The sequence below is a fragment of the Rhododendron vialii genome, chromosome 7a, assembly GCF_030253575.1.
Source record: "Rhododendron vialii isolate Sample 1 chromosome 7a, ASM3025357v1".
NCBI lineage: Eukaryota > Viridiplantae > Streptophyta > Magnoliopsida > Ericales > Ericaceae > Rhododendron > Rhododendron vialii.
In genome coordinates, this window is record NC_080563.1 from 39,932,391 (window position 1) to 39,959,121 (window position 26,731).

General features: G+C 39.7%; 3 protein-coding genes, 1 long non-coding RNA gene and 2 other non-coding genes across 7 annotated transcripts; 3 read left to right on the forward strand and 3 right to left on the reverse strand.

Annotated features, from left to right (window-relative positions):
* Positions 1 to 365: 365 nt before the first annotated feature.
* LOC131332517 (uncharacterized membrane protein At1g75140) lies at positions 366 to 2,859 on the reverse strand. The gene has a single exon (XM_058366805.1). The coding sequence runs from the start codon at positions 2,569 to 2,571 to the stop codon at positions 544 to 546; it is 2,028 nt and encodes a 675-aa protein (XP_058222788.1). The 5' UTR covers positions 2,572 to 2,859; the 3' UTR covers positions 366 to 543.
* Positions 2,860 to 3,651: 792 nt separating this feature from the next.
* Positions 3,652 to 10,425, reverse strand: LOC131333992 (uncharacterized). Its single transcript, XM_058368855.1, has 11 exons — positions 9,239 to 10,425; positions 9,086 to 9,140; positions 8,556 to 8,655; positions 8,203 to 8,449; positions 7,923 to 7,976; positions 7,688 to 7,827; positions 6,871 to 7,441; positions 6,097 to 6,211; positions 5,956 to 6,005; positions 5,062 to 5,205; positions 3,652 to 4,403 (listed from the first exon to the last, which is right to left on the reverse strand). The coding sequence occupies exons 1-11, from the start codon at positions 10,205 to 10,207 to the stop codon at positions 4,155 to 4,157; spliced, it is 2,694 nt and encodes an 897-aa protein (XP_058224838.1). The 5' UTR covers positions 10,208 to 10,425; the 3' UTR covers positions 3,652 to 4,154.
* Positions 10,426 to 11,217: 792 nt separating this feature from the next.
* On the forward strand, positions 11,218 to 13,321 carry LOC131333876 (uncharacterized). Its single transcript, XR_009201952.1, has 2 exons — positions 11,218 to 11,523; positions 13,000 to 13,321. It is a non-coding gene; the product is annotated as an uncharacterized LOC131333876 (long non-coding RNA).
* Positions 11,718 to 11,801, forward strand: LOC131335005 (small nucleolar RNA R16). Its single transcript, XR_009202399.1, has one exon. It is a non-coding gene; the product is annotated as a small nucleolar RNA R16 (small nucleolar RNA).
* On the forward strand, positions 11,917 to 12,002 carry LOC131335006 (small nucleolar RNA R16). Its single transcript, XR_009202400.1, has one exon. It is a non-coding gene; the product is annotated as a small nucleolar RNA R16 (small nucleolar RNA).
* A 1,540-nt stretch (positions 13,322 to 14,861) lies between the features above and the next one.
* On the reverse strand, positions 14,862 to 26,096 carry LOC131334676 (protein ESSENTIAL FOR POTEXVIRUS ACCUMULATION 1). 2 transcript variants are annotated; one of them, XM_058369817.1, is made up of 10 exons: positions 25,922 to 26,096; positions 22,561 to 22,649; positions 21,492 to 22,331; positions 21,284 to 21,398; positions 21,004 to 21,195; positions 19,799 to 20,599; positions 17,041 to 19,645; positions 16,049 to 16,242; positions 15,885 to 15,944; positions 14,862 to 15,485 (listed from the first exon to the last, which is right to left on the reverse strand). In XM_058369817.1, exons 1-10 carry the CDS (start codon positions 25,968 to 25,970, stop codon positions 15,094 to 15,096), a joined length of 5,337 nt encoding a protein of 1,778 aa, XP_058225800.1. In that variant the 5' UTR covers positions 25,971 to 26,096; the 3' UTR covers positions 14,862 to 15,093. The 2 variants fall into 2 exon arrangements, with proteins under 2 accessions (XP_058225800.1, XP_058225802.1); XM_058369819.1 differs by lacking the exon at positions 25,922 to 26,096 and adding an exon at positions 22,793 to 23,607.
* Positions 26,097 to 26,731: the final 635 nt, after the last annotated feature.

Genomic DNA, 26,731 nt, shown 5'->3' on the forward strand with positions numbered 1-26,731 from the left:
TTCGAGATGCGTTTGGCATGGGGAAAGTGATGGGAAAGAACATTTAAGCAGCCCGCAGACCAGAACATGCCCTGTGATGCATAACTACATCTTTAACCATTGTCCCCTCTGCACAGGTGTCGTAGGCAGCTAGTACAGCAACTGTTTGGAGAAGAACAACAATGATCCATGTAGGTTTGATCCGTCATCCACACAAGGAAAGGCGTCCCGTTCTTACAATTTGCTCAGTTCTCATGATTTCGCAGGAAAGAACATAGACTGTCCGACAACATATTTGCATGCAGTAATTGAAGGATACAAAACCATAAGGTAGAAGGAAGGCTAATTACCCATTTCATGGATTCAGTAATTTACAGACACTACGATTACAAAAATGCATGGAATTTAACTCCTTAATTATTTTCTCAAGTGTGTAATACAGTTACAGAGTTCACAATCACGGCAAGCCTAAACAGCCCACGGCCAATGAAAACAGTTTACGGATGAAATTACACAAGAACACAAGTTGATTTTAGTAAGAGTAAACACAGTTGATTTTAAATGTCAACTGCTATCATCCACAACTTGACTTGTCACAAACAAACTCTCACGCCTTTTCTGGAAGCCTGTCGAATCTAGATTCGACCCCCTAAACTTCAGTTGCTCAGAGGTTGTTCTAAGATTGGGATCAACAGAAGGTCTAGAGGAGTTGGTATCTGCTGAACCATTCCTAAAGGAAGTGGTTGATCCACCGGGGTACCGAGACGGAGAGACATACCTTCTTGTTGGGCCCCTTAGACCACCAGCACCACCACCTCTCAAATCCCCAGCATCACCTCCTCTTGAAGAAGACTCTGTGAAAGACCTGTCACCAGAGCCAGATCCCAACGGAGCTCCTCCATTGGAAATAGACATGGAATTAAAAGGGTCATCTGGGCCCCACGAAATAAGCGATTCCTTCTTCTTGGCGAAAAACTGCCACGCCCCAAAGAGGAAAAGGATGAAGAAAAATACGGGACTAGTCCACAGAATCGTATTAGATTCCCCCTTGAAAATCGGAAGGTTGGAGCGATACATCCGCACATGCCCATCTCCAAGGCCAAGAACAAGAAGCTTTTCAGTGTCACTAGCAAGCAATGGCATTACCATTCCCTTTTGGGCATCTAGATCCGTCAATCGATAATTAGGAAACGATGATCTGATCTCATCAAGATCAGCAGAGAAAAGAAGCCTGGGCCCACCGGCCCTGGTATAATGCTGAGACGAAACATTATACACGAACACCTTCTCTTGATTAACTACAAGCAAGTACCCCTTGATTGCCTCCATGGCAAGAGGCTTATCCATGCCAAACTTCCTCTTGGACCTAACCCTACACTTGAAGTTCATTATATCACCTAGCAATAATACATGGATCATATCACCCTCTGAGGTAAACCCATACGCTTTTGACCTCTCAGTGGCATCAAAAACATAAATCTCCACGGAAGAACGGTTCAACCCCTCACATTCGGACTCCCTAACTTTCATGGTCCTCAAATCCAATGATCCTGCACCAGTTTCCGTCAGAAATAAAAGCCTTTGCTTCAGAAAGACAAGCGGACGGCTCGCCGGCACAGCCAAACCATACACCGTTCCATTCTCTCTCAAAACCCTAATTTTCCCACTACCATCTGCAGACAAGATATACCTAGTCCTCCCAACATGATGCACTTCCAACAAAGATACCGGTGACCCATTTTCCCCAATCTCATCCAAATCCAATCTCCCCCTATTTTCCAGAGCAATAGCAGTCCAATCCTCACCATTCGATTCCTCCCAAACCCTATGCACCAAAATGAGACCATTTCCATGCCCTGTGACTACAACACTCTCGTTCTTATACACCGACAAGTACGACAACATGGCAGTCACTGGCGAATCCGCCAATGTATCGAATTCGACCAAAACATCCCCGTTCCGTGGAAACACAAACACCCTCCCCCGATCGTCCCCTACAGCGAAATACTTACTCAACCCTTCGTGATCCCTAAACGGCAACACATTGATACAGCTAGCACGAGAAGCCTTCAGTTCCACAGCCGAAACCGACTGGAACCTCTCCGACCAAAACGGATCGTACATCGTGACCGACGCTCCCTTCCCTCCCATTCTATCCCGCTCTCCTCTGTGAACTCTCTTATCTAAACCGCTCTTCTCCTCGAATATCTTAACAGGCACATCACCATCCTCAACTTCCCTTGCAACAATACTTTTCACCTCCTCATCCAAACGCTCGTCCGAAAACCGTGATTCTAACCTAGACACAAGCTCGGTAAGGTTCCTCAACAGGTCTTCGAGTTTTTCTACCTGTCTCTGGTGTCGATCCACCACCTCAGTTTCACAATCCGTACCTAGTTTCTCACCTATCTGCATCTGGTGCCGATCCACCAGCTCATCAATTTCATAATCCGTATCTAGCTTGTCAAAACGCTCGTTTGCGTCTTGAATCGCGACTAAGTCCGAGTTTGCTAAAACCCTAGAAGTACGCAGTAAAGAGAAAAGGAAAAGGAGATAGAGCACGAAACACTTGCCTTTACGAAGGATCGCCATGATGATTGATCGATGAATCTGTGAAGAGTTTTTCTATGAGAGATGCTGGATCATTTTCAGCTTGGAGATAGATCTCTGGTTTTGAGCGAGGAGTGTGAGTTGAGATTAGTGTGTGACTTTTTGGGGAAGATTAGCGGAATCAGTGGAGATTTTGGGTTGACTAGAAGGACTAATTTAGTGAGAAAGTGAGGTGAATTAGGGCAAAGAGGTTTTTAGATTTTCCAGGCGAAAAATTTGGGGGATGAGAGAGAGAGAGAGAGGGGAGATTCTCGTTGTAAGAAGGGGATGCGATTTGGTGCGGTGAGGACCACCTTTGACTCGGTTTTGACCTTTCGATGCGATTTGATTGTATTCCGTGTCTCTCGTTTCGTTAAGGTTCTTATTTTGTAGTTCAATAAGTATTTTTTTTTGTTTTACGCGACAAATCATTTTCTAATACATTATTTTTAATTCAAAAATTAATTATTATTTTAGTCAGTGGAACACACCCGACATAAATTTTGTATTTTTTTATCTAATTTTAACACTTTGCTTTGTAGATGGAGTAATTTTTTTTATTGTGTTAAATTATAAAATTATTTTCGCATTTACAAAATAATTTTTTATGATTTTGCATGGAACAAAGAAAGAATCATTAGTGAATTTATGTAAAAGGAGAGTACCGAAAGAAATTTCATTTAAGTAATACTATGTACTTGCGAGACAGAATCTCAATCTAAGAAAGGGAAATGATAAAACTAATATAGTAACTTATTGGCCCCGATAACAATAAAATAAAATTGGCTATTGCTAAGATTGGAAAGGTGTGTTGTTTTTTTTTGATTAAAAAGTTTATGAAAGTAGACACGAGTTAAAGATTATAAAAGTTAGATATATATAGAAAAAGTTTGTTATTTTATGATTTTATTTAATGCTCTTGAAGAAATAGAGCGTCTCGAGACATATTATTAAATCCATTCTCTTCTCCCAATGCAATTAGTTTTTAAATCGTTATTAGGTAAACTAGACTTTGTTGGTCATTTTTATCACTTTTTGGCTTTTGTAGTCTTAAAAAGATTGTCCCGGTTGAAAAGCAATGCGTAAAATTTAATGAGCTCTCTTTCACCTCCACAAATGCACGAAATTGCCGTTACATCAGATATCCGGGACCGGAGATGTCTGTTTTTTTCATTTTGGTAAGAAATTCACAAAGAACCAGCAAACCAAGAACCAAATGCCACGGCATAGCCTTGATGAGAGCTCACACCAAAAGACAACACACTCACAAAAATAAAAAATAACTATGGCCAAAAGTCAATGCTATGAGCTAAACAATCTGCTAGAGCCTTCCCAAACTTCAGCAATTTTTTGGTTTTTCTGCTGTGATAGGCATATATTTCTCCATGCAATGCCTGATATCCTTGATGAACTTCATGCCAACTGTTTCCTTATCCATTTGTCAGTCCGGAAAACTCCAACAATTCCTTTCCCCTCGTATACGATACATGGTGGCAGAGAGAGCAAGTCTTAGCACCATAGTCTTCATGGAGTTCTGTTTCCCACAACGAATGGCCCAAAAATGTAGTGGAATTCCCTAGGTTGTTCTAGCTCCTTCCTTCGATCTTTACCGGCTTCTTTGGAATTTTAAACGCAGCATATACAGTTTGCGTTAGACCAACCGTAGTATCCTGGTTACAAACATTTGACTGCATTGATGATCGCTTCAAAATCTCAAAAAGTGAAGCACCGGAAACAGCTTCTGCAGGATCCTTTCTACTTTGAATACTCACTCTGGATTGTGAGCTACTGAATTTGGCCACTGTATTCCTTGCTGGTAGATTTTCTCTTGGAATCTGCATTTTTTTAGAAGGAAAACAGGCCTCATGATAATTACTAGTGAGCTTAGCAGGGGAGAAAAAGGAGTGTTAACGCACTAGTAAATCAGAAGCTCCAGACCAGTAGTTACTGCAATAGTATCCCAAAATCAATATACAGCGAGCGAGCCATACTGGAAGATAATTCTGGAATTAATCACTTACTGCTATGGATATTCTTGGAATAGAAGCATCTCGTTTGAGCTTATTTCGTATTCTATAATTTTATAGAAATCCAACTTCTACAAGAGAAATGTTTTTTTGATTAGTTTCAAACTTGATGCCTTATTCCAAACAAGCCAGTAAAATCACACTTTTTGGAAAATCACAAATTTTGGCTGTATCTCCAAAATGGACATAATCTTGGAGCATTGCGAAAATAAATAGTGGACAAGAACATGGAACAGGAGTTCCAATAGTCCGGTTAAGTTATTATATGTAGCGAGTCTGATCCTCGAGTATTCTTTTCTCAGGCCTAATACGAAATCTGACGAGCAGATTGCGCAAGGATAGACAACAAATTTTGGCTGTATCTCCAAAATGGACATAATCTTGGAGCATTGCAAAATAAATAGTGGACAAAAACATGGAACAGGAGTTCCAATATTGTGCCTTTCTGAATTTGAATAAAGCATACCACATCAGAAGAATCCTCTGATATTGACGCTGAATTCCTGCTATTACTGTCATCCCGTCCGAAAATGAAAGAGCGAACTGTGCTTGCTCCTTTCTTATGAGACAACGGAAGAGAATTGCTTGTTGCTCGACCGAGGAAAGATGACTGCAACATTTTTCAAAAGAAAAGCTACAGTCAACAATAGCCTAATCCAACAAGCTACAACGCTGTAACTTTGGAGTCTAAAACAAACTAGACACAAACATATAGCTTCCATGACAAATAACACAAGATATCTGCATCTGCAACTTGACTCATTTTAAGCCTTTGGTGCTTGCAGGAAATAATTAACACCTCTATCATGAAGGTAACCAATAGATTCTGATCAATCTAGGCGATCCTGGGGTACTAATACAACTAACAAAGTGTCTAACATTGGTCTCTACAAGAGTTCCAATTTGCCAACGGTAAAACGGCATATCATAGGAAGTAGGCACGTAGGGTCTAAGGTCTTCAAGGACTTGAATCCACTATATACCTGCAAAGGGAAGCCACCCTATCTCATTCAACTCATCCTGCATTATTTTTGTATTTTCGTTTCTCTTTTTACCAAACAATGTGTAAGCAAATATAACTTGGACAACTGGGGGAAAGGTGGGGAAGAAATGCTTTGATTTGGAATATATCTAGGAAAGAGATGTTCCTGAAAGGGTCTGTCAAAAGACGGGCAAGACTAGCGTTGGCATAACTTACGCTTGAGATCTATACCAGACCAAGGATGGTCCAGAAATGTAGGTCATGTTTCAACTGAATTCATTATCGTATCTAGTAACTCTCATGAGCTAGATGGAATGAATACAAAAAAAACACCAACCATCCTTAATATCATGTCCCTAACAGATGCAGATGTGTTACCTTTGAAGAGCCATTGCTACTTCTTCCTGTTAGCATCTTATCAAAAAATGCTGCAAAATAATGAGATAAAAATAGTATTAAGTAATAGCAATGAAACATAATGACTATACAATATTAGTGAACTACAAAGAAACATCTCACATGATGTTTTTGCTTTCTTTTTGGCATCAGGCACGATATTCAACTTCTTTATGAGGCCAAACACTTCTCTACAACTCTCATCCTTGGCTGGAGACAACAAGGTAACTTGCTCTTCCTGTTCAAGTTCATGAATTTCAACAAGTGTTTACAGAACAAACTAAAGAAAGAAAAGCAGACAAGAAATACTGGTGAACTACCGATCTGGTGACAAATACCAACATAGCATTATAAATCCCAATGAATTGCTATATGCTATGTTACATGGACTCAGGTAGGGATAATAGATGTGAGAGTCTGTCTAACCGTCAGACCATAAATTTCAAGTTTAGGATATTTGGACGTGTCCACAAGTTGGGCATGAGTACGGGGACATGTCTGGAACACTTCTTTGCTATTGCATATTGTTTGATATAGTTAGGTAATAGTATTAGCACGGTGTAAACTACTTCTAAACCTACATGAAGTCAAATGGAGAAAAAATATGAAAGTTTTTCACTCCCATCCATTTCAAAGGCTAAAAATATCTTTTTTTTCTAGCCAATGTGAACTTTTTCTTCAAAATCGTAAACAAAATTAGAGTATTCTAGTGTTTAAATCAGGCTGGGGTGTGAAATGGGCACATTTCACACCCTTATCCTTGTCATATCTGCCAAACAAGCCTACTAGGAGGAGAATCAAGGATTCCTCTATAGGAATGATAAGAACTCTGAAAAAAGAACAGGACAACAGAACAAACTGTAGTTCTGCCTCTGGTAGGCCATAGGAACAACTCACACTTTTATCAAGAAGTCGCTGTTTAGCTAGCTTTCTCTCTGTCTCTTCGCCGTCAGATAAGTAACCATCATTCATATCAGAAAACATGTGAGGAATCATTTGCTTTGCTTTTCTTGAATTCATTCGAACCACACTTGCTTTTGCATTGTTTTCCACAGCTTCATCCCCAAATTCTTCATCATCCTCATTATCTTCTCCTTCTTCTTCGTCCTCATCAAGCAAACCTGTGTCTTTGAGTATTGAACCAAACTTCAGTCTCTGCAAAAGATTGTCTGTCCCAGTTGCATCCTGTTGCTCCAACCACTTCTGATGAAGTTCATTGCGCATTTCGTTATCAATTGGCTTCTCATCATACCCAGTTGCTATCAGATCCTTAAGTTCGTCGTAATCTTCAATGTCCCCATCTTCTTCATCTTCTTGGAAGCGCATTAGGTCATTGTCACTGTCATCTTCTTCCACAGCTTCATCATCAACAAAAGCTTTAACAGGGTCACCTTGTGGAGAAGATAATCCATTATCATTTCTATCTGGAGCAATGTTCTCCTTGTCATTGTACTCTTCGTCATCAGAACTGCGAAAAATAAAGAATCACCACAAGAATAATTATTTTCACCCTAGTCAAGTTTAACTTTTGTAAGACTTTGCTCTCATATTTATAAAGTAGGAAAACCTTGATATGGTACAAAAAACAACACAAAGTACTTATAATGCTGCATGGCAATGACGTAAGGTGAAACATGAATAGTCTATAAGTCTTTAAATTAAGTAAATTTACGCCCCCAAGACCACAAGATTAGAAACATCTTTAACTACTCACATGTCATCACCAGGAGCGGAATCAAACTTCAAGTTCATTGCAAGGAGAGATGGTGCCAAAATTTCTTCCGTAGGACTATCATTCTGGTCATCATACAAGGTATCTTTCCCTTCACTTGATTGAGAATCACCAAACAGATCCTACAAAGAGGAAATGATGTGCAATAATTTATTAATCTGTGATATCTTGCAGGAGTAGCAATTTCCTTTTAAACATCAGAAACATGAAAAAGAACCTGAGTATCGTCAACTGGAGCTCGAAATGCATGCATTGATTGCTCATCCACAGCCTACGCATGGAAAACGGCAAGAGTTTGTTTATATAGGGAATCTTTGCCATTACAGAAAACTTCATTCCATTTGATGAAGAACAATTGTGAACACAGGAATTAAATAACAAAATTTGTGAAATTACCGATCACAAATCTCTCACCATATACAATAGCTCCATGAATTCAATACAAATACATTTTCACGGGAAGCAATCATTTCATTGAGAAATGGCATAAGACCTACCAATTGGGAGGGAGTATTTTCATCACTTGACTGTCTTGCTTCTTCCTGAGTTCCATCCACATGAGATACATCCACCCCACTCTCCACATCAGCATGACACACTATTGTCTCCTCTTGCACCACTTCAACAGATATATCAACTTCTCTCTCTACGGCAACGACTTTTTCTGAATCAAGGTCCATTTTGTCCTCCATCAAATTTGCATTGTTCGCAGCAGCAGACCATTTATTTTGCAGACTAATAGTTCTGCCAAAAAAAAACGCATTAAATTGTATTGTTAGGAAAATAAGAGCAAAGAAAGACAATAGACTCAAAATATACAAAGTCAAAGCCAAACTATGACGATACTCACTTCTTCAACACCTCAAGCTTCCTTTGTCGAATCTTCTCCAACACGGATGATATAGGTTTTTGTACAACTGGAACAGGCTTAAAGGTGGCATCTCTAGTTTCTACAAAAAAAAAAAAATTGCAAAATGAATATAAATGCCTATACAAGTAATCTAAAGCTCCACTTTGATACTATTATTCACTAAGAATAGCCCAAACTTAGATTCCTCATATGGATTTAGATATTGAGTTTTGAGCTTTATCATGATGATGGTTTTGAAAGATGAAAGTACAATTCAATAGAGAGACTACAAATCTTTCATATTGAGAGTTGCACAAAGATCCCAACAAAAATTTCATCTCTTCTATCTCTAATCCAACTTCCACTCTAGTTCTAAGAGCAACTTATAACTCAAAATCGTGTGCTTCATACAAAATATGGTACTAAATCTATTCAGTTGAATTCCAGATCTATCCAAAGGCAGCCTAAATGATGTCACTGTAGGAATTTCAGCACTCTTGGATTACCGGTTAGAAAGTGAAGCACAATACCTCGCAAGAGTCTCTGAGACTCGGCATGAAGCTGCTGCAGATAAATTTTTCTTTCCTGTAAACCAGAGGAACATATATCATCAAATTGTCAATTGCAAAAAATCGATATAGCAAAGGATCAAACCATAAACAACCAAATTCACATCAAACCACCTTTTCTTCCCTTCTTCTATTGGAAGAAGATGTTTTGGGCCTCACAACATCACCATCACTCTTACCACTCTTCTTCTTCTTCTTGTTCCCTTTACTTTCACTCGAATCCTCTTCACTAACCCGTTTCTTCTCACGTCTCCCTGCCTTCAAATCCGCTGCACTTCCTTCCACTCCACCACTTTGATCAGACTCTTTCCCTTCAAATCCCTCACCAACATCATCAAAATCCAAAACCCTCTTAGTCTCCTTCCGACCTTCTCCAAATCCCACGCCATCAAATCCACAATTTGTCTCATCACCACCAACATCATCACATTCCTCAGATTCATTCAAATCCGCTTCGCTAACCCGTTTCTCCTCAACTCTCCCACCAACATCATCAAAATCCAAAACCCTCTTCGCTTCCTTCCGCTCTCCACCGACTCCCACCCCATCCATCGCACAATTCAACTCATCACCACCACCATCACATTCCTCAGATCCATCCAAACCCCCTTCGTTAACCCGCTTCTCCTTCACTCTCTCCATCTCCAAACCCGCCCCATTTTCTCCCTCTCCACCGCTCCAATCCGACCTTTCCCCATGCAAATTATCAAACCCTAAGTCCCTCTTACTCTCCTCACGACCTCCGCCAAATCGCCTACCACCAAAACCAGAACTCAACTCATTTTCAACACCAAAACCCTCCAATTCATTTTCTCCCACTCCCCCGCTTCGATCCAACATTTTCTTTTCACATCCGTCGCCAACGTCATCAAACCCTAAACCAGAATTCGACTCATTTTCACCTCCAAAGGCCTCATGTGCCCGCCGAGACTCCAGATCCCGCGATTCTAGCGATTTTTCGACCGACACCACTCCGTTCGCAACGTGAATTGATTTCTTCAGGCGTTTGAGCTTTCGGTGGTGGAGCGGGGGCGAGGGTTGTTGGGGAGGAGAGAAGGATTCGTAATCGTCGTCGCTTTCCATGCGGAGGTGTTTTTTTTTGAGGTGGATTGGTGAAGTGATGGTGAGGGCTAGCTAGGGTTTGGGTAACAATGGAGGATTTGGATGTGTTGAACTTGGGAATGGGAATTGAGAGAGAAGAAGAGGAAATAAGGGTAAGGCGGGGGAGAGAGAGAGAAACGTTGTTTTAGGCGGCAAACGTTCAAACTTTTGGGAGAGATGGATTAGTTATTGAACCGCCAAAGGCAAATTAATTTCAACCGCATCCTCCTTTTATTGAACCGCCATTTCGGGCCAACAATAAAGGCCCTAGGAGTTGGCCGGGGTGCTGTGCTGCGCACATCTGGACTGTTGATTTCGGCAATCGACGGTTTAAATTGCATAGTACTGTGAGTAATTTCAACTAACCAATCGTTCAATAATTCAGTTGATTGCCGAAATTAACGATCCAAACATATACAACACTATCCCCAATCCAAGTGGGCCAACCTTTTTCCCGACTTTTTGACACGGTTTTTTTTTCTTTCTATTGCTTTTTACACAATATATCGGTCGAGCGTGGGGAAGTGAATGAGGGGTACTACGAACTTGCAAAAATTGATTTAATTTAATCAGTAAGTTATTTTACTTCGATTAAGGGGAAAAAGTTTTAGTTTTAGTACATAGTAGAATGTTTTCCTCAATTTATCTCAACCACCAATTAAAGTAAAATTTTTTACACTTTTTCGATTTCTCTCATCGAGACAAATAAATAATTTATACAAATTTAATGCAAAACTAATTATTATTTTTTGAATAAAGGCCAAACGCCCAAAAAAAACCCTTAAATCCAAGAAGAAGAAGAAGAAGGCCTTAGATCCAAAACGCAACAGAAGAGAGGTTCTTGAAAAAGAGGCCCAGGTCTATGATAAACATGGGCCTATTGTCCAAAATCCCCATGCAACATACTGGACTTATTAAAAATCCTCTGGGCCCAACGTTTTACATATATAATTACTACTCCAGAGCAGCCGTATAGTGTACGAAACCCTAATTTTCTAAAACCCTTTATTTAAGCTCCGTTGGCCGTCCCCAAACGTCATGCAATCTCTCTCTTAGGGTTTCCTGCTGGTTTCTTGATTGCAATTTGAATGATGCACTTTCCTCTATCTGTGTCTGTACTATATGTTGGTAAATCAACTTTAAATTATCGTGATGCTTTGTTTTTTGGGCGATTCAATTTTGATTTTGCTCTCATAATTAGTTTTTTTATTTATTTATTTTGCATTTGTTTACCCTCTCCTTGAAGTGCAAATCTGAATACGCGAGGAGATATAACGGATGCAGAAATCGATTAAAAGGTTGGCTTACCAGCCCATCGCGTGATTTTATTCTATTGCCTTGGTGTCAAATGGACCTACCTACATTCAAATCTCCTATTTTTAACAGTTGCTATGTTATTTTCTTGGATTGATTTCTAGTGGGTATGCGTTAGAATCCGTCTTAGTTTTGTTTTCTATTGGGTATCATAGAAATTGTTTTGTTTAGAGGAAAAAATGGCAGATGATGAATAATAATCTTATCCTACACACTGAATTTATCGTGTTGATTACATCTCCGCTTATTGTCTGATGCCAATATTCTTTTTTTTTTTAGTTATTCTTATTTTTGTTTCAGTATTTATTGGTTTCAATTCTGAGATTTCCTTCAGTAAAAATGTTATTTTTCGTGTTGTTTTTTGGATTGTTGAATTGGAGGGCAAATGATGAAAACAATTCTTATGCTTAACACTGAGTTGTTTTATGAAGACAAAAAACTCCGCTTATTATCTGATGCCTCCCGCAGTCTATAAATATTGTTTTCCTGAAGAATTCTATTGTGTTTTGGTAGTTATTTGTCCGATTTTAAACGTGTGATGGATGTAGTTCTCTAAGCAATAACTGAAATGGCGTTGTAATGAACAGAAATGATACAACTCTAGTCTTCTGGATTAGACAAGCTAGTTATCTAGTTTTAGATTTTGTACGATTGTTGCATTTGATCAATGATGAGAAAAAGCGGACGGGCGGTCAGACCTGATGCCATGGTGATTGTCTGCGAACTTCCACTTTTAGTGGAATGTCTCTGAGATTCGAGTGCACTTAGTAATTTTCCCCTTTTTGCAAGTTCTTGTCGTTAGAATTTGACTACTGAATTACTTTGATGTGTTTGGTATGACTGGTTTTTGGTGCGTGAGATACTTATTCATGGTATGATAAGATATATCTTCGTGTTCATTGACATCATGCATCTGATTTCCGGCTTTCTAACCTTCCAATATGTCTGCTATGATGATGAAAGCTTATATTATGTCTGGACGTATGAGTTGTCTATGATCAAATAATGCTTCTCCTGAGCAGAATGAGTTTGCCAAATTTGGTTAGATTGCCTCACTGTGCCAGGTTATGAAAGTCAAGATTTTCATGGGATAGATTAGCTAAACAATATGTATGTTGCAAAGCTGGAAAATGAACTTAGTTCTCATTTGCCAACCCTTTTTTGGAAATGCACTCAGATTAGTCGTCTTCACTTCAATTGAGGCGGTCTGAATTGTCTGATTGACACTTTTAAGTAACCATATTCTTGTTGATGCTGTGTCCTTCAACCCTTACTCTTGAAGATCCAGACTTGTTCAGGCGCTACTCTTGCTAAAAACTATTGCAAGCGTTTGTACCATACAATGTACTGTTGATATTCAAGAATGTGGTTTTAGCAAAGTTTTATTATTAATACATTATGTTTATATTCAAGAACTGTTTTACTATTATTAATAGAGTGTTTTTTTCCCCAAAAAAAAGGTTTATCGTAGGGACGTGTTGCCTTTTTGTATACTTTTTCCACATTCCTTCTCGTACAAAACATGATTGTTCAGCCAAATGTTTCAAGTGGAGAAAGAAAGTGAAGCTTCTGGAGTTGCACTTTACTGATCGGTGAGGAGGCATAAACAAGTCAATCAAATTGGAAACCAAGGCTGTTGTTGATCTTGAATCAATAAGTGATGTGAGATGAATTAATTGCCAAATGACATCTTTATGGACGTAAATGATTTTGTTGTAACCAATGTTCTGCAGATCTTGTGATTCAGAGTTTAAATATGAATATAGACTTGTTCATTTTCAATAGTGGAGTCTATGCATTTACTTGAATTATACTGTGTACAGCAAATGCAGATGTTTACTATTGTACTTGCTTCCTGTGAACCCAAATTAGCTGGATTATGGCGGAGGAAAATTTTCTTATCAAAACTTGCTTCTTGTGAACCCAAATTTGCTCGAGAAGACCGAGAAGAGGCGTTTTTTAACCATAAAGTATTGTCTTTTCCCATTTCAAGGGCAATTGCCCATAGTATGGCAATGAATGTGAAAAACTAGTCCTGGTCGGCAGCAGAAATAACGCAGTCAGGGCCTGTGAATGGGATGAATCCACCTATCATGACTAGCAATAAGGTCACGTCCGTAAAAGAGGCTTTTCCAAGCCCACGAGGATTCGATTTAGGATCATGCTTGAACTTTGAGAATTTTCACTTTGGAGCAGTACTTGGGAAGGAGGATTTTAGAGATTTACATAGATTGGTTTGATGATTCTCCAACATTAATTCGACAACAAGGCCTGGTTGAGGACCTGAAAATCCCAAATACCAAGCCCCCCCCTCCGATTTGTAGGCTGATATTTTGTCCCAAGATAGCCAATACAGAGGCTTGCTGTCACTCGCATTCCCCCATAAAGCAGCCGAGATGGCATTGAGCTTGTCACATAAAGAAAGAGGCAACTTGTAAGTAGAAGAAAGGTAGATCAGGAGGGCGGACAACTTATTTGATCAGCGCAAGTTTCCCTGCTTGGCAGCTTGAGAGATAAAAGGATGATTTCTACCCCGCGAGAGCAACTTGGGCTTTGTCAAGCATCAACTTGAAACAGCTGTTTTTGTTTGCTAACATATATATGAGTCACTCCTACATTGTTTCAATGGCTTTTGTCAGCAGAAATTCCATTGACAAGATTCACCACCAACGACGGCAATTCAACTTCCAATCAATATTTTGCTTTTGATCAGCAAAATCAAATACATACACATCATATCCATCTAAGAAACCCCCTAAACAGTAACTTTAGATGCAATAGAGTCCAAGGAAACAGGACAATGAAATTTTCCCCCAACACAAATTAATTGCGTCATTTCTTCCAGGTGAACATGACTATATCTCTCATACAGTGAAATCTAAACTTAAACCGCCTCGGTGGTAGACGAGTTGGCAAAGAAACCGATGAGTTTGCTCAGAACCTAGACTTAATTAAGATTTTGCTCATTCTGTTGTGGGTCAAACCCGCTAGCTATAGTAGTCATGTGAACCATATGCGCATAAGAAAGACTTTTGTCTCAATTGTGCCTTGGTGGAGCCACAAACACCTATGTATGTCCAAAGATCTGCCGCGAGCTTGAAGTTGTTGTGATCATGCCCAGGAGAGGTGGGTGCTACCTCACCCACCAACCTTTCTTACCGAGCAGAAAATAAACCAAAACCTACCAATTTTTGGAGTGTACATAAAGCCTGGCAAAGTACTGCTCTGTTTACAGCATCAGAAATATGAAGATGCCAAATCAAAACAGGATAGCCAACAGATTAATTACAACTGCATGAGAGACTAAAATTAACAAAACAAGTGAAAACGGAAAAGTTTACATTGATTTATAATGAACTCAGTTCCATAACCCAAAAAGGCTGTAAAGTAACATCTTACTTCACAAAATCGCTTGGCTGATTTAATTAGTCCTGCCGCTATTGCTCTATGATGCAAAACCAAAAAAGAAACAAAATCCCAACATAAAAAACCATTCAAAGTCGGCTCTTTAGATTAGATAGATGTATTTACAAGTAAACTGCCTTCAAATCTTCCTATTCTTCAATGGTCTGGATTTCCCCCATCATGATCCGGTTGCTAACGACGTTAAATCCCAGAACTGCTGAGCTCACCTTCTTCCCTTTCTTTCCTTTCTTTTTCCCTCCCCCTTTGGACTCATCGGGACCCACTGGATTATTATTACCTTGCTCAGATTCCCTCACACCTCCATTGTCAGAACTCATATCTCTGGCGCCAAATCCAGGGGCCCCACGATCATTCCGACTTTGGAAGGCGATTTCAAGGACATCTTCTGGCAACATATCCTTGTAGTTGAGGAACTTGTCAATGAACTTGTGGTCAGGATCAAATACGCCAAGGTTCTCTATCAGAAGCATCTCAGCCTCCGATCTGGATTGTTTTACGCAGTATTCCAGGAAGCTTGTATCTAATAAAGAAATTAAAACATGTCATGTGTCAATGTAACTCCCAACTAAACGACCATTATCTGAATTCGGAATACTATATTGAACACTAATGTCCTTCCATTGTTTGAGAATAATATGCGTCAGAATGTCAGATAATAAAATTCGTGACACTGACTTACAGAACCAGCTCTTGAAATACAAAGTAGAGCACAAAACAAGTTAACAGATCAAGGATTTGGGTAAGGAAGAGGAAATGGGCAAGCTAACAGATCTAACAGCTATGAGCCATTAGACACTTCAATTTTCTATATCCTGCCCATTTTCCATACCCAAATCGAAAAACAGCAATCAGAATGCACAAGGAAAAAGAATAATGAAAGTGAGGCGAGGAAGAAAATCAGCAAAAAACAATCTGATACCTTTTGACCCAATAAGCCTGACAGACTCACTCTCGCACCAATCCCTGAAGCCCATGGCCTCTGCAAGGATTGCAGGTAAGAGGTCATTTAGATCCTTGGGCTTAAATCATGAGTAACCAACAATAAGAGCTATTAAAGTAGAACAACCATAAAGGCTTACTTACCTGAATGCTTACTCATGGCATTCTTTTTCCCCTTCATCGACGATTGAGCAGAGGCAGGTGATGATGAAAGAGAATGTTCAGCAGGTCTGCCACCTGTAGATTTCTGTCGACTCACTGAACCTCCAAAAGTCCCTTTCCCGGGGGAGCTTTTGGTTCCCCAACTGCCCTGGCCTGCAAGATGAGGAAAATCCGACCTGCTTGCAGAAAACATAGACTCTTAGCTCTACCTTGCACCTTCTTAATCACTGTAACTGGTTCTAACAACAGTTAGTAGAATCAATAGCCTTCTTCCTAGTGGGATGGAGACATATAATTGTCTGACACTCACGCTCCCCGATAGTGTATTAATTGAAACACTGCAATTTTTTTTTGTGCGCAGATTTCAGCTATTCTTCGACACTTTCACCATGCCTAGAATCTCTTAATAGGAATCATGTCCAAAAATCTGGGGGAATACATATACGTGAATTGCTGCGCCCAACTGCCCAAGCCTACTTTTTTCTAGGATTAGCAGTCGGAACATGCCCATAAATGTCAGGAAAACACAACATACCGACCCTTGCACTTCTCTTTGGCAGAGATGAGTATCTAAATAAAAGCATTAGCATTTTCCTACTTTCCTAACAAAACAGTTCAGTCGAAATCATAAACATTGGACAGAAAAACAGACTAAACTTACTGACTCCACATCATTTTTATAATATGCACATCTCTTTGATAGAGGTGAGTATCCAAATAAAAGCATTAACATATTGCTATCAAAGCAGTTTAGTCAACATCATAAACATTGAACAGAAAAACAGACTAAACTTAATTGACAAGACAGTAAATCCAAGGAAAGACCGATCTAAACCCAAAATGAACAACCTAGTACGGAATCTAAATACTTGCAACACTAATTACCCCACAACATTAATTGCCCCCACACAGGATCAAAAAGAGCATAAACAGAAGAAAACACAGAGGTCAAAGAAAGAGAGAAGATGTCATACTGCTTTGCTTCTTGTTTTGGTTGATCCAAAGGACCCCAGAAGAGATCATCATCTCCTTTATGTTTCGATTGAGCAGAAGCATTGGAAACAATCTGGATAGGAGATGCAGCCTTGGTTTGAGATGATGCAGAAAGTGACCAAGAACCACTTCCACGGGAGGGCTCAGTTGGCTGGGGCTTCTGGGGGGGAATTGGGGCTGCTTGTGGGACAGACGAAACTTTTTTCCCCTGTTCTCTTAGAATGTCCCTCAATGATGCAGCCTTTGGAAGTTTTCCAGAGTCAGACGACCAAGCAGGGGCAGGGGGAGGGTTGGCAGATTCCCCCCTCCAAACAACAAAATCTCCTAAAGAAGGACCAGAAGGAACCACAGGTAACACTTCTTTCTCCTGTTGAAGTACTTGGCGAGAACCCTTGCGTTTCTCATTGGCACTTGATCCAACAGACACATCAGGAGTGGAAATCGGCACCGAAACCTTAGCTCCGACCCCTTTAGCTTTCGCAGACTTCTTGCGATTCTTTTTAGTGTCTTTAGCTTCAATAAAGTCATCATCATCATCCACCAAATCCAACTGAGCATTCATAACCGGAAAGGAAATACCGTCAGAAATCTCCACCTCTCTTTCTTGAGATTTTGCTGAAACTTCTTCTGCCAAAATATCGTGTAATTGGCTTTTCTTGCTCTTTTGATTTGTATAACTATCAGGTTTGCCCAAATTTATTTTGGCACTACTTGCATCTGTTTTGTGGTCTGAACTGGCGACAACCCCAGCCCAAGGAGTGGAGAAACTAACAGGATTAACAGACATAGAGATCTCTGAATTTTCCATTTCTGTTTGTGCCTTTCTCTGTTCCTCTTGTTGAATCTCCAGTAGTGACTTCGGCTTGAAACCGGGAGCATGCTTCCAGGCTCGTTGTCCAATTGATGTGGAATCAACCTTTGCATCCACAGATTCAGTACCATCTTTGAATAAACTAACAGGAAATAAGTCTTTAACTTGTTGATTATCCACTATTTCAATCGTGCCAACTTCAGATTTGCTTTCAGTAGTTTCTGTTAGAGATGTTCCATTAAGTATTTCTCCCAAGCCAATATTCATTTCATTCTTTGTGTCAACAAGATTAGAGACTTCGGTTCCAGATGGCTTTGATTGTTGCAAAGAGGTTGCTTTAGAAACTCCCTTTGCCTGGTCAGAGGATTGTCCCTTGGAAGCCCTTTGCTTTTTGGACTTCTTGTCAGAAGCTTTCTTTACTTCGCGCACTTCAACATTTTTCACTTCTTTCATCTCGGACATCTCTTCATTTTGTTGATCTAGTTCAACTTGGGCTTCCTCAAGAGCACCTGTAAGTGGAACAATCAGATCATTTACTTGCTCAGGAACTGAAGATTCATTCTCAAAATTCACCGCAGATTCTACTGCAACAGATTTTGCTTGATGTTCCAAAGGCACATACTGCACAGCAGCCTCAGACGTAACTGAAATAGGTTCATTCGTTCTCAAATTGTTTTGTGACATCTGCTCCTGCGCAGATCTATTAACCACCTCAGATTGGGGTAAGCTATTGACAACAGTAGCTGACTGTAAAGAATCATTTTGTTGAACATCATCAATTCGTTCCCGCAGAGCAGCACCCAAATTTTGTTGAATGGTGGTATTCTCAAACATTTGATGTGGCAAATGCGTAGAAGTGGTTACGGAGCCAAAGTTACTGCTGAAATCCCGAGAAACAGTGGGATCAAGATTAGCTGAGTCATGAATGTGTTCGTCTTGCACCTTTGTAACTGGTATCTGCGAACCCATCTGCAAAAACTCCTGTGACGGCACTGCAGAAGCCTGAAACTGTCCATAAGATTGCTCACCAAAACGCTGGTGAGAGGTATAATCTGACAAAACCTGTGAGAGCAATTGCTGCTGTTGCTGCTGTTGCCGCAACAATTGCTGCTGCTCTTCCTGTTTCTGTTGCTGCTTAAGCAACAAGAACTTATCCAATACTGAAATTTGCTGAGACGGAAGAACTGGTGCCTGGGAATGCAACTGCAATAAGTACTGTTGTTGCAACAAACTTAACACTTGGGGATCTTGAGCAAGACCAGAAGAGAGCAGTTTTTCGGGTCTTAAAACGCCAGAAGAGTTCTCTATGTTTTGAGCTAGTAAATCTGTTAAAGATGGTTGGCTCTGTGGTTGGAGCCTCTGTTGCTGCATCCCAAAAGAAGCTTGGGGAGGGAAATTTTGTCGTTGATGCAACTCAAGCTTTTCCTGAAGTGGGTCCAAGCCACCTTGGACAGGGAAAGTTGGCCGACCACCACCTCCGGTATTGTAGCCAGAGGCAGGAGGTAACCCTTGAAGGATGGACATCAAATTCTGAGATTGAGGACTATCACCAATTCCAGACAGAAGTGTTGGATGTGGGGTTAGCGAGTCTTGGGCTATACCTACGTTAGGAACCATTGGTGCTGCATCCCTCCCTGGCCAGAAGGGATAGGCACTGGGTAGAGACTTTTGCCGTTCAAGCGTCATTCTTTTAGCCAATAAGTAAAGGTTGTCCTCACTTCCCAATCCCAAGGGGGGCATACCACTAGAATTATTCCCCCCATATCCCTGCAGACCTGCAAAGTGTGAAAATAGTTTTCACGATCAGGTCAAGATAGAAACATAAATTCATAGTAGCTAAATAAAAACAAGGAAAAGCAGGCACACTAGAGAACTCAATCATGCTTTAGAATTCCGCTAATTGACCAGATTGGGGTAAGGGGGAGAACCTTCGGAGAAAGCAAACTTCTCAAGCGGAGAAGCACTCAGGTTACTCGTAGTACCAGACATCAGGGACTCCAAAAACCTATTTTCAGCTTCTGTTGTTGAGCCTTGTTTATATCTTTCCTCAGCCTTCATAATATCAACGTCACTTAAACTGGCATGAATCTTCCCAAAGGTGCTGGAGTTTGACCTACTAGATCCAGGTACAAGATCATTATCTTTCGGAGCACTGAATCCAGGTGGAGGTCGGGCTTTTGCTCGTAAATGAGGCATAACATCACCGAGTTGCAAAAATGGCGAGTCAGGCGGCGCATTTGCAAGCCGAACTTGCAAATCTATGCCAAAATATCCAGCCTCAAACCACCCTATAATATCGCTCCCAGTAAAAGGGCCTTGAACTTCACCCCGGGGATCTCTATAATAAAGAAGAAGGTCCTCTGGAGAAGTCTGTGACAGTTTAAGGGTTTCTTGTTCCTTGTCCATGACTGCAGATGGCTTCCTTCTAATACTTGGATCCCCACCAACCTGCCATTTGGATTCATCCTTGGGGTAAGACAAATCTGCCAAACCAAATCCCCATTCAGTATTCAGATCTTTCCGTGACTGCAGCCAGCTCATTTCAGAACTTCGTGACCTGACATCAGCTGGAATCTCTCTCCAATCGTGCGAGTTCACATTTGGCTGTTCTCCAATGGATGGGGATTGCCATGCTGTGCCAGGATGTACAGAAGAATTTCCCTGCACAATTGTGTCCCTATTGATAGCCGCCTCGTCCATCCTGTAACGGCCACCATCTTTTCGCAAATCTGAGAATCATAAAATTGATGGGATTAATAAGCAATCTAAAAAGGGGAAGGGAAAAAAAAATGGACATAACCTCAAATATAACTCATCAGATAAAACTTTCTGAGTCAAGAATTGGCAAACCAGTTAAACAGAACTCATCCAGAGAAAAGATTCTGAATCCACAATTGGAAACGAGAGATTGCAATTTACAACCATTAAACTGTATATCCTCTACCCTGAACCATCCAACTTTCAAATACAGTTTTAAACATTTTGACTTATCAACCATCTAATGAATTAAATCTTGATCACTACATCGTTGTGGTAAAACCTATCCCGCAGCATTGAATCACCATCTTGAGTAGCACTTAAGTTCTGCAAAAAGGATAAATCAATAGTGTGATCTCCATATGACTATACATACCTCCAGGATACAATTTATCGTCAGAGTACATTTGTTGATCCTGCTGGGTTTCCACTTTTGCATCCAGCCTGTAAGGGTGCATCTGCTTCTCATAGGACAAACCTTCTGTGTGGCTTGAATGACCACCTTTGGAATTGCCAACACTTTCACCTTTATAATCATCAACAGAGAGAGGCAAATCTTCTCTACTACCTGCTCATGACCACATCCTAAACACGTCAAGCACACAAGAAATTACAACCACATACTTGAGATTTCAAAAGATGGACTCATTCAGTACCAAGCTTGGGTCGTCTCGCAAAATCATTGGAGTTTCTACCAATGGACCCTTCCTTAGAAATCTGAGGTGCACCACTGCTTACAATATCCCCTTTCTCAATTCCCTCCATAGTAACCTGCTCAAGAAGTGAAAGCATGAGTACAGCACCAAAAGAGATGCCATAAAATTGAATTTAATTGATTACGATAGATAAAAAAGAGCTACATACCAATTCATCAGGGGTAGGTGCACAAAATGCAAGAGGCTCTGATGGTTCTTCCTGTGTAAGGGAAGGCACCGGCACAACCCCATCTAATAGTTTCAGGCAGGAGTTGATATCAGTCATCCTGTACAGATCAAGCAACTTTGTCCTGCTATATCTCAAAGGGGAAGATTCTCCTTGTCCAATTTCACCCTTTTCCAAGACGGTCCCAAACGGTTGAAAATTGATTGGAGTACGGTTCAAAGAGCTTCCACTAGGACCAAACCTTCCACGATCATGTAAAGAGGGTGGTACAGCATTTTCACCGCGTCCCCGACCATAGGCAAACGTGGGGCCCTGTTTGTTTGGCATTGGGGTTTGGTGATGAGGCGGCGGATCCACTCTCCCTCGATTTTGAGCGTTAGATCTCCATGGCCTATAGTGGTCCCCCTCCCTCTCATCCTTTCCGTGATGAGTAAGTTGCGGCAACACTTTATCAGGAGGTGTGTCAGCATCTCTACTAGGGTCCACCCACTTTTCACGCAAACCATCCGATTCCTTGTCATCAGGGCCCCAACGCGTGTTCCATTTGCTCTCACGGCGTTGATCTTGATTAGTTTCCGTGTTCCATTTGCTCTCACGGCGTTGATCTTGATTAGTTTCCGTGTTCCATTTGCTCTCACGGCGTTGATCATGATTAGTTTCCCTCCAACGATCCTTGCGGACGGAGGAATTGGTGTCTCTTTCCTCATCACGCCAGCGATCACGACGGCCAGAATCATCGAGCACAGTTGGCCTGAAAACATCCTTTTTCTTCACCACATCTGTTGGACTTGCATAACCTGGAGATGGGGTGAAATTGTTTTCCTGTATACAGAGAGCAAATGAGAGAATAGAACCTCCAACCAAATGTAGAGGCTGTTGCAGGATAATCTAAGGGAAAACAACGCACTGGAAGCAGAAGCGCAAGCAATCCAAAATAGATGAATTTCTGGAATTATCATAAATTAGTACCAATCGCAAAGTTCTTTATATTAAAAAACAGGCGTTTTAATATACTAGACTAAGTAAAACAAATGAGAAAATAATAACCCACCCCAGTTACATTTCCAGGCTTGTTCTCCCCTGGCTTCGGAAGAAGCCACTGTGGTGAAAGCGGTATTGAATTGTCAGATCCATGCACATCTGTATATGACAAACAAAAACTGATAATGGAGTTGAAAATCCTCAACAAATAGAATGTGACAGAATTCTCGAAGGTTGGCTATTGAGGACGAGGAGTCAATCATGTATCAAAATCTGAATTGGTCGAAGTGGGAAAAACAGACCTGACATTTCTTCAGCATTCTCCAGACAATATTATTCTTTCAAGTAGGGGAAAATGTGATCAAGGTTGAAGAGGGTCATAAACAAAACAATTAAGGAAATAGGTAGTTACTCGTGCTAATTTGTTGAATTGCAAAATCCTCGAAATATAGGAATGAAGAAGCATATGTATGCAACGCTTTCCACAACAATAAAATGGATGCTTCTTTTATGCTCATTGATATTAATTAGTTATTCATACTATAGGGATTTATAGTATTTTCATCTCAAATAATTGACATGGAAATATTAAACAGGGCAAGTGGGAATTTTTATGCTGCAGCAAATAAATTCAAAGAGCTCTTAATAGGATATTATCTAATAACTCCCCAACTGGTACGCAGAAGAACTTTAATGCTAATTGAGGATGAAAATTGTGTCCTCCAAGGCCATGAAATATAAAAAATTGAACCAAAACCCCGGCTGTGAAAAAAACCTTAAAAATAAAAACTCACTCTTAAGTCTTTAGAATAGAAATAAGCACGAGTCAAGTGCAGAGACTGGTGATGTAACACCAAGAAAACATGGGAACATACTCGGGCAATTAAAAAAATCACAAATAAAAGTTGGCAACATGGTAGATTACTAAACAAACAACTACATTCAGTTACTGTCCCTTTCAGATTGGACTCACCAAAGCGGAAATCAATCACTAATTTTTTAAAATAGACCCTACACGGTTGCTAGTTTCATTATTTAATCTTGTTGAATACTTATCATGAACTTTTGTTCCAATTTTTGGGAACATATAAAGCATTTCTGCAATGGGAACATGGTAAGCATATACTTGTCAATAATCAATTTTTGCAAAACGTGGACGAAATATGAAAAACGACTTTTTTGGAGTTCAAAAATAATTTTGTCTTTTGTTTTCGAAAATAAGTTTTGAGAAGTATTCTACGGTACTGATTTTAAAACAGCAACTAGGCAGGGTCTAGGACCCCCAAACACATAACCAAACCCTAATTTGAAAGGATATCATTCAAGATTGAATAACCTAGTTGAATTGGCTACTATAACAGAACAAACGTGAAAAGTGAATACATCGAAAAGTGAAGCATTATCATCCATTTCGCTAAAGGTGGACAAAATAAAAAAACGAAGTCCTTTATTGTGTTCAAAAATAAGTTTTTGTTTTTTTTGTTTTCGAACAAAAAAATTGAGAAGTATTCCACGGAAACCACTTTAAAACAGCCATCAAACAGTGTCCCATATATTCCCTAATGCATAATAAAAACCCTAATCTGACAGGCGGTCATTCAAAATTAATAGCCTTAGCCAAGTCAGCTACTATAACAAATGAAAAGTGAAAAGTAAAGAAATTTACTGAAACAGAGAGATATTATCATCTATTCCCTAAAACCTAACAATACTTCAATCACAATTGAAAACGACTGCGTTTTGTCTTGCATCAATCTCCACAAACAAATTAGGGTTTTGCGCAAGACACAAACATTTCGTCTGGAAATCGAACCACACAAATATTAAACAATCTGAAACGTATAAAAATGAAAAAATGAAACAACTGTTTTTTGTTTTCAAAAATAACTTTTGAAACAGCAACCAGACAGGGTGTCCCCAAAATATAACAAAACCCTAATTTGTCAGTTAAGGTTCAAAACTACATAGCCTTAGCTGAATTAGCTACCATAACAAAAGAAAGGTCAAAAGTGAACAAAATTACTAGAGTAGAGAAGCATTTATTCCCCAAACCTAACAAAACTTCAATCACAATTGAAAACGGCTGCATTTGTCTCACATCAATCTCCACAACAAATTAGGGTTTTTGCGCAAGACACAAACATTCATTTGGAAATCGAACCATGCAGATATTACACAATCTCAAACGTAAAAAATGAACACAACTGCTTTTTGTTTTCAAAAAAAAAAAACTTTTGAGAAGTATTCTACAAAATCCATAATAAAACAGCAACCAAACAGGGCGCCCCAAAAATATGTAACAAAACCCTAATTTGACAGGTTCAGAACTTCATAGCCTTAGCTGAATCAGCTACTGTAACAAAAGAAACGTCAATAATGAATAAATTTACAAGAGTAGAGAAGCACTATCATCTATTCCCCGAAACCTAACAAAACTTCGATCACAATTGAAAACAACCGCATTTGTCTCGTATCAATCTCCACAAACAAAGTAGGGTTTTGCGCAAGACACAAACATTTTGTCTGGAAATCGAACTACACAAATATTAACCAATCAGAAACATAAAATACAAGCCACACAGAATAATTATTTGTTTTCTGTTTGGAATATAACTTTTGAGAAGTATTCTTAAAAAATTAAACCAGCAACCAAACAGGGTTGTAGGTTTCCCCAAACTGAATCTAACACTAATTTGACAGGTTATTGTTCAGCACTTCATAGCCTTAGCTGAATTAGCTACTATAGCAAAAGAGACGTCAAAAGTAGAGAAAATTACTAGAATAGAGAAGCATTATCATCCAATCCCCAAAACATAACAAAACTTCAATCACAATTGAAAATGACCGTGTTTGTCTCACATCAATCTCCACAAACAAATTAGGGTTTCGCGCAAGATAAAAACACTCGTCAGGAAATCGAACCCCACAAATATTAACCAATCAGAAAAGTAAAAATACGAGCCACCCAGAATAAATTTTTTTGTCTTTAGCCTGGAAGATAACTTTTGAGAAGAATTCTAAAAAAAAAAAATTGCATTTTAAACCAGCACCCAAACAGGGCCGTAGGTTTCCCCAAACTGCAACAAAACCCTAATTTGACAGGTTTTCACTCAATACCATATACCCTTAGCTGAATTAGCTACCGTGACAAAAGAAACCTGAAAAAGTGACGAAATTTACTTCAATAATGAAGCATTATCATCTATTTCCCAAAACCTAACAAAACTTCAATCAACAAAAAAAAAAAAATACAATTGAAAACGACTGCGTCCGTCTCGCATCAATCTCCACGAACAAATTAGGGTTTCACGCAAGACACGAACATTTCGTCCGGAAATCGAACCACACAAATAGTATCAAACAATCACAAACGCAAAACGGAAGCGGCGGAGCGTTGGAGGAGCAATGGACTGGCGAATGTGAATATATACCTTTGGAGATCTGGCTGTTGCGAGAGTCGAAGACGGTGTTGTCGGCCATAGATGATCGAGGAGAAAGAGAACTAAGGAGAGGGAGGGAGGGAGGGAGGTGGGAGGAAGCCAAAGAAACCCTTTCTTTTCTTTCTGCTGTTTCGATTGACTGCTTGAAGACGGTGAGGGAGTGGGAAACGCAAAGTGGAGGAATATAAAGCTAAGGGCAAACCTTCCCTGAGGATTTGGTCGGACTTGTTCTGGCCCCAGTACTCCTCTAAATTACAGATTGGCTCACCAGAATTTGTCTTTAAACTAGGGCTGCTTAAAAAATATGATGAACCGTGAAATCAGTCCAAACTGAACCGATCCATATATTTTGAATTGAAAGGTTGGATTAATGATCTGGACACGAATTCAATTAAAAAAATGTGACTCGCGGTCCGAACAACATGGATTTTTATTTTAAAATCGTGGACTAACCGAACAGGACCGTGAGATATTTATTATATGCAAAGAAATAACTATGTACATCCATATATATAAGTAATTTTACCTACTATTATAAATATTTTTTTTTAACTATTTTTGTATTTTATCTTAATGTGATATACTAGTATATATCCATATAAACCTAGGGAGTAAAGTGTTATTCTCATTCAGTTATACCACCTACACCTATCTCTATTATAAAATAAATAAGGGCGCCGCTATTCGCACCCTTTTATTTTCTCTCGTAGCCCACTACATTTCAGTATATGGTTGTTGAAAATCATACATAACATTTCGGTAAATAGCTGTTGAAAACAAGATTATATTTCGGTAACTGCA

Coding starts and splice junctions, on each gene's coding strand:
- LOC131332517 (XM_058366805.1), bottom strand. CDS start 2,571: ATGGCGATCCTTCGTAAAGGCAAGTGTTTCGTGCTCTATCTCCTTTTC.
- LOC131333992 (XM_058368855.1), bottom strand. CDS start 10,207: ATGGAAAGCGACGACGATTACGAATCCTTCTCTCCTCCCCAACAACCC. Junction 8,656..9,085: donor GTCTCAGAGACTCTTGCGAG/GTATTGTGCTTC, acceptor TTTTTTTTGTAG/AAACTAGAGATGCCACCTTT. Junction 5,206..5,955: donor GTAGCAATGGCTCTTCAAAG/GTAACACATCTG, acceptor AAAATGTTGCAG/TCATCTTTCCTCGGTCGAGC.
- LOC131334676 (XM_058369817.1), bottom strand. CDS start 25,970: ATGGCCGACAACACCGTCTTCGACTCTCGCAACAGCCAGATCTCCAAA. Junction 22,650..25,921: donor CAACAGCCAGATCTCCAAAG/GTATATATTCAC, acceptor TGTCATATACAG/ATGTGCATGGATCTGACAAT. Junction 15,945..16,048: donor TGCCATGAGTAAGCATTCAG/GTAAGTAAGCCT, acceptor CAATCCTTGCAG/AGGCCATGGGCTTCAGGGAT.